Raw genomic sequence first — 7,500 nt, 5'->3', positions numbered from 1 at the left:
TCAAGTTCACAATTTGGTTCACAAGTGCCAACGTGTTTCAGAGGTATGTAAGTTATAGAAATAAGAATAAAAATTAAGATTTTTAACATGTAGCATTAGCTTCCCAGATCAGAGGCTGGACAGAAATGTTTCGACTGTGGGCCTCAACTCTTATGAAAAATGTCTTTGGTCAGGGCTTAATTGCTGACCAGTTCCACCAAGGACTTTTCTATGTACACTTACACCATTTGCTGTTTTTCATTTCTCTTGTATATTTCCTGTGGTCCTATGTAAGGTTCATTTCTCATCAGTCTACTAAGTATTCTAGAATACCTACCTTGACATTTTCAAATGTTAACTGACAGGTGGAAGAAGCTCTGATCCCCAATTTTTTTTCTGTTTTCCCAATATGAAAACCTTCTGTATCTCGGTCTACTATGAAGCAGGTGATGCCTTTGTATCCCTAAAGAAAAAAAAAAGGGTAAACGTGATATTCATTTAGGCTTTAAAATCCCTGTTTATACCTCTTGTTCAAAGTAAGAAAACTAACGGGTTACAGAGATGGCAAAGCAGTTAAGAGTACTTGCTGCCCTTCCAGAGGACCCGAGTTTGGTTTCCAGTATCGACATTGTGGTTCACACCTGTCTGTAACTCTAGTTTTGTGGAATTTAGTTCCCTCTTCTGGCTTCAATGAGCATCAGACATGCATGTAGTTCTCAAACATACATGCAGGCAAAACACTCACACACATAAAAAATAAATACAAAAATAAAAAACATAAAGAGTTCAAAGTAAAAAGAAAGTTACAGGCCTAGAGAGATGGCGCAGCTGGTAGGTGAAGTGCTACTATGCAAACGTGAAGATGTGTGTGTGGTTCGGAGTACCCAGGTGAAAAGCCGAATGTGGTGGCATGTGCTTGTCATACCAGGGACAGAGACAGGAGAGTCCCTGGAGCTTGCTGGCCAGTGAGCCAAGCTTTATCACTGAGGCCCAGGTCTCAAAGAGCTGGATGCTGGAGGGAGGATTCAGCAGTTAACAGCACACACTGCTTTTGTAGAGGACTTAGTTTGGCTTCCCATGCCAGAGCGGGTAGCTCACAACCACAAGCAACTCCAGCTGCAGCCAATGTGACCTCTTCTGGACATCATGGGCACCTGTATCCATGTGCACACATCCCTAACACACAGAAAAATACATATACACATAGATAAAAATTCTTTTTAAAAAAATCAAACTTTAAAACAAAGGTGGCCAGCTCCCTAGAAACATTGCCTGGGGTTGGCTTCTGGTTTCCTCATAGATACACCCACAACCACACAAACACACACACGTGCACACATGTACAAAAATAAAAGAAAGCTAAAACAGACTTCAGTAATAAATACTGAAGGACTCTGAATTGCAACATGCACATTACAAAACCAGAACAATTGGAAAATATTAGGTACTAAACAAGAACCTCCTGCCAGGCATGGTGGTGCACCATTTAAGTGCACACCAGTTTTTGGGAAAACGAGGAAGGCAGATCAGTGAGACTGAGGCCAGCCTGTCTACGGAGAACCTTCTAGCACAGCCAGTGTTACCTAAAGAGGAACTACTTCTTGTACTTTTCCACAAACTACAATGGGTGTTAAAATTATTTTTATAATAAGTATGTGATCACGAGACCCTCAAGCTTTAAATTCAATATTCTAAACAAATTAGAAAACAAAATAAAACATTCTTACCATTTTGCTATATGGTTTCTTTCCATCTGAATAAAATGCTCTTAAAGTAACATTCTTCAAATTCTTAAAAGAAATGTATTTTTCAAATACTTAAATCCTTCACTATTATACAGAAAAATTCTACCCAATTAAAGATTAGGATATTAGGAAAGAAGTAATAAATGGTTCTCTGTATAATTAATAATTATGTTAACAACAGTTATTTTAGATGAGTAAGAATGAAAAAAAATAATCATTCAACTCTCACAGAACAAGGAGCTTAAGACTAATCCTAAAAAGGAAATGAAGGAAGAAAAAGAAAAAAGAGAAAAAGGTAGAGAGAGGAAAGAATTTTTTTCTTTCAACTTACAGAGGTGGGGTCTACATTTGCGAAAACCAGGAAGAGCTCTGCATGTTCAGCATTGCTAATCCACATCTTTGACCCATTGATGATGTAGTAATTTCCTTTTTTTTCAGCTCTTGTTTTCAAAGCAAAACAGTCGCTACCAGCTCCAGCTTCAGAAAGGCAGAAGCTCCCTAGCTATACATATGAGGGAAAAAAATTAATTGTACTTATCTTTTGCATAACAAGTCATAAGAAAAAATTGACATTTGTGGGGTTTTGTTTGTTTGTTTTTTGACAGAGTTTCTCTGTGTAGAGCTGGCTGTCCTAGGAACTCAGAAATCCACTTGGCTCTGCCTCCCGAATGCTGGGATGAAAGGCATGTGTTGCCACTGCCCAGCTTTACAACTGGACATTGGTAAATCAAACCTTTAGTTACTTTAAAAATATATCTATATTTTGGCTGGGCATGGTGGCTTATGCCTTTTAATCCAGCTTTCAGCTGTGAGTTGGAGGCCAGCCTATATAGCTAGCCAGCCAAGTGATACCCGGTATTTAAAAAGTGCTTATATTTATCAAAACAGAATTGTGATTATTATTTTCTCAAAAGCACCCTTACTATTCACAATAAGCATTTAGGAACACATGCTTGCTGTATAGCATTCCCTAGACTACCTTCATTAAGATCACAGTTAGAACCACCAGCCCTCTCAGAACTCAAGTAGATGACAAAGAAAGATTATTATAAGTTTGAAGCCAGAAAAAACAAAAAAACACATGCTAAAATGTATTTAATTCTAGTAGAAAGTGATCTCAACAAAGATACTAGAAAAAGAATTGAGATGAAAGTACTGTTGTTTTGCCTAACGATGAGGGTGCATGCCTTTGATCCCAGCACTCATGAGGCAGAGGCAGGCAGGTAAGAGTTCCAGGACAGCCAGTGCTGGAGAAACCCTGTGCTGAAAAAAAAAAAGCTACATATTCAATCCATAGTTAACATTACAAATGGAAAATCAACTTACTTGCTTTTAATTACTTAGCTTAAGGTTAGACATGAAGTGTTGTTTTTGAATAACACATATCTAGACATTACATACAGAAACGATTCCACTGTTGTTACTAATTATTGTTATTCTAAAAGCCACGTGATAATGATTCAAATAACAACACACCTCAAAATAAGGGGGGAAGTCTTGCCAAGAGGAAAAGACAATGCAATCAGAACATTAAACAGCTCTGCTTATATTTAACTGATATGCTAACTTTTCACCTGGCATGAACCTTCTTTCTACCATCTCGCTTTTCAGCAGAGGCAGTTCTAGCATGGAACAGAAATGGAATAGAAATCGGTACTTCATCCTTTCAACAACTGATGTTTAAAAAGATGGCATCTTTCTCTTCTGTTGTTTTATGGAGAATTCATGGACATCCATTAATGTTGTGCACTGGAGCATTGCTTGTTGTGTAGCATTAAAGAATTATTGTATGAAATGTAAAATTACTTTTCAACAAGGAAATAAAAGCATGATGCTTTTCAAAAGACAAAAAACAAAAAATAAAACAAAATGGACAAAACAAAAACCAAAAGATGCTGAGTTTGTTTTTTTTTTTTTTTTTTTTTTTTTTTTTCGAGACAGGGTCTCTCTATACATTCTAGGCTGGCCTAGAAGTTGCTATACCCCTGCCTTAGCCCCTGAGTACTAGGATTACAAGCATACACTGCCAAGCCTGGCTAAAAATAATTGTCTCATGATTATTTCCTAAATTTCCACATGACAAATGAGAAGTAGGAGGTGTTTTTCTGGTAGCAGTAATTTATTGAACATTGCTTAGTTGATTGATGGTGTGGCATTGTGGTCTTGGATAATTAAAGTCAATACTGCAGTTTCTTTTCTCCCGAAAATATTGTAAACTTAGACACCATCTATTTCAACAAGCCATTTCAACTCACCTTTTCTGTAACCAGCTTAGGCAAATAGGTGGCCTTCTGTTCTTCTGTCCCGTGCTTTTTAAACAGGTTGTTAACTATTGTGTTCTGGATGTCACACAGGAGAGCCACAGATGCATCCACCTTGGCCAGCTCCTCTACCACTAGCACAGAGCAGAAAAAGGAAGCTCCTGTTCCTCCATATTTTGCGTCAACTTCAATGCCCATCAGCTAAAGCAAAGACAGATGAGGAATGAGGAGACAAGTGAGGAAAGCCATTTATATATACCAGGAGACTTCTTGCAAATAAAAGTTCAAAAATAAATTGTAAACACCATATGACCTGGGGCCCCTTATGCCTGGCAAGCACTTTACCGCCACCCACGCTATGGCCAGAGCCCACTGTATATATTCTGAATTTTAAAATTTTATGTATATTTTAATTTGATACAGCTATTTTGCTATAAACAATAAATACTAAGGTTTTTTTGTTTGCTTTTCCTTTTTTTTTCTTTTTTTGAGAAGAATGAACTTATGTTAGATGTATTTTTTTTTCCACCTTGGGCCTCAGATAACAAAGGCACAAAATGCTCTGAAATATAAGTGAATGGAATAAGGAAATCTAAGCATGCCCTTTCTTATTATGAACTGCATGAGATGTTTTGGTATTTCAGTACAGGCCCCTCTATACTGATTTGATGTAAGAAGTGAATGCATGAGAACAATCAACCCCCAAGATACATGTCTATAGCTTTAGTTGGCATAGTATCTTCTAATCAGGTCTTTCTACTTGACCTTTACAGCAGAGATAATGACTGTATGACCATCCATTTTGGGACACTTTAGCAAGTCCAAGATGATTAGCACACAACATCTGGTAGTGCTTGAACAACATGCCCAACAAGTCACAGGTGCTGACACACAACACTAAATGTTGGCCAACATCTTTAGGTAGCCATCTGAGCTCAATGCCCAAGTCTGAGGCACGAAATGTCCTTAGTGCTGCTCTATGTTTAACTGTCATTATTTTAGGAAAGGAACATGCCATATACAAGTGGCTCAAGACCTACATGTGGTAGCCAAAAAGATAATGCTTCTTTTCCTACTAAGCTCTCCTAGAACAACACTGCTGCGTTAGGGCTATGACTATATGCTTCAGGCTGATAATGTAAGTGACATAAAGGTAGAATCACAAAGGATGAAATTGCACTGTGAGAGAACTGACAGTGACATCCCATGGTGAGCGACTGTTGCAATACTGCTTCTCCATACAGGTCACTAGTACTACTGTACTCCTGGAGATATGCAGCAGGTGATTAACGCTGGGACTAAAGAGTTAGGAGGCAGTTGAGCTACTGTAAGCAAGAGAAGTTTATATGGGTAGTGAGTGCTGATGGCCCTGAATGCAAGAATTACTTCCTCAGAGCAATTTTCAAGCTGTGATACCACCAAAGGACTCCCCACAGAAGCCTGGGGGGGGGGGACTCTCAGTGATGGCATCAATCAATGATAATAACAAAATTGGGCAGGAGATGAACCACCGGGGCTTTGTCTTACATACTAGGCTTCTGTGTGGCCCAAATGTCTCCACATAGGATTCCATTTTCCTAAGTGTTTCATTGATAACAAAAAGTTAGAAAAACCATCAAAAGATAATCACATTAAAACCAGAAGAAATGACATTTATATGGCTAAGTGCCGAATGCAATAAGATGACAGACAATATTTAGGAAGGTGGTGCTAAATAGAAGTAACTAGTTCTGGAACATCCTTAGTATTAAAGAAAACAAAAAACAAAACAAAAAAACTTTTGCACCTAAAGAGAAGGGAGACACCAGGAATGAGTATGGTGATTTTTTAAAAAAGACATTCTCCTTGAAGTTCCTATACTGATAACATCCTACTCATAGCCAGATTAATTCTACTTTAATCTATTCTACAAGTCATACTTACACCAAAGGGCTATGTGAATTACAAAGCTGAAAATCTGGTTAATGTGGAAATCAGATATCAGCTCCACTTTAAGATTGCCACACACCCAAGAATTCATACACAGTGTCCATGATATGTAATGTTTGATGGTGCTGGCCAGTTCTTTGTTGAGCATAGGATGTTTAGATAGTAGTGTCCCACGTTTCTACCCACCAAATCCTAGTGGAGTTCTCCTTTAAAAACATTTCCAATTTAAAATGTCAATTCAGTTAAAAATCTTTAACTGTATAAAATCAACTAAGACCCTAACTAAAAAGAAACAGATACTATTGACTAAGAATGAGAAATTCCCTATGATCCTTATAAACTCTCAATTGAAAAGTTTACATATATTTTAATAGACAAATATGCAAAGATGTATTTAAAAATAGTTGGCCAATACAAAATGGACTCCATGATTTTTTTGGGGGGGCTTTTTGTTTTGTTTGGGTATTTTGTCTTATTTGTTTTGATTTTCTTTTTGAAAGACAGAAAGAACAAGAACTTGGGTGGGTAGGAATATAGGGGAAGACAGAGGAGTAGGGGAGGAAAAAGAATAGGATAAAAATATATTGTATAACATTTTAAATAATAAAAAATTTGAAATGAGAATTATGAAGCATATACCCCTTGTTGAAATAATCCTTGTATCACAGATTTCTCCATTTTTGAATTTTCATCCATAATTGAAACCAAAGGAGCAATTTGTTCCTGTGCGAATTTTTTGACTGTGGGAAAAAGAATCGCTGGTAAGTCCATGTTTAAAGTGAGATAAAGTGAGTCTCTTTTTTGTTTTGTTTTATTAATTATAGTTTATTCACTTTGTATCCCAGCTGTAGCCCCCTCTCTCTTCCCCTTTCAATCCCACCCTCCCTCTTTTCCTCCCATGCCCCTCCCCCAGTCCTCCTCCTCTTCCATCTGACCCTAATCTATCAGTTCTCATCAGGACTGCCTGCATTATCTTCCTCTGTGGCCTGGTAAGGCTGCACCCCCCTCAAGTGGAGGTGATCCAAGAGCCGGCCACTAAGTTCATGTCAGAGACAGTCCCTGTTCCCATTACTAGAGAACCTAAAGTGGATATCTTAAAGTTTAGAAAGAAATAGTTCATTAGCAATTTGTTGATAAACTTCAACTTTTTAACCAATAAATTAAAATACACATGACTATATTCAGTCTTTCAAAATAGAAATTATAACTTCCTTCTCTAAATACATAAAAAGCAACTCCCTAATCCCTTTAGAGGAAAAAATATAATGTGAAAGGCATAAAATACAAACTGAAAACCTTATTATCCTGGATTTTTAGTTTATCTCCCAAAGGAAACTAATTTTAAACTTACATACTCTTTCTGAAAGCTTCCCTTTCAAGTCTTCTGTAGGTCTGCCCAGATGCTCTACCTGCCAGTTTACTTTTATTACACAAAGCAACCGTAAGACACATATTCAACCGTTTCCCTACTTCCTCCTCCTCTTATTCTTTTTTGTTATTGACCTACCTACCTACCTACCCTACCTGTCTGTCTGTCTGTCTATCTATCTATCTATCTATCTATCTATCTATCTATCTATCTATCT

At 37.4% G+C, this 7,500-nt stretch overlaps 1 protein-coding gene across 2 annotated transcripts in view; it reads right to left on the bottom strand.

Annotated features, from left to right (window-relative positions):
* Acadsb (acyl-CoA dehydrogenase short/branched chain) overlaps positions 1-7,500 on the bottom strand; it is a 44,324-nt gene that overhangs the window by 14,571 nt on the left and 22,253 nt on the right. For both annotated transcript variants that reach the window (XM_055608923.1, XM_055608924.1), the window contains 4 exons: positions 6,554-6,654; positions 3,980-4,186; positions 2,056-2,226; positions 317-442 (listed from right to left, as the gene is read on the bottom strand). In XM_055608923.1, coding sequence (XP_055464898.1) covers positions 317-442; positions 2,056-2,226; positions 3,980-4,186; positions 6,554-6,654 — 605 coding nt within the window. The remainder of the gene's footprint in view (positions 1-316; positions 443-2,055; positions 2,227-3,979; positions 4,187-6,553; positions 6,655-7,500) is intronic.

This window comes from Psammomys obesus, unplaced genomic scaffold (assembly GCF_907164565.1).
Source record: "Psammomys obesus unplaced genomic scaffold, mPsaObe1.curated_primary_1811, whole genome shotgun sequence".
NCBI classification, from domain to species: domain Eukaryota; kingdom Metazoa; phylum Chordata; class Mammalia; order Rodentia; family Muridae; genus Psammomys; species Psammomys obesus.
The sequence above is the reverse complement of the archived record's forward strand: the minus strand, read 5'-3'. Positions and strand labels throughout refer to the sequence as shown.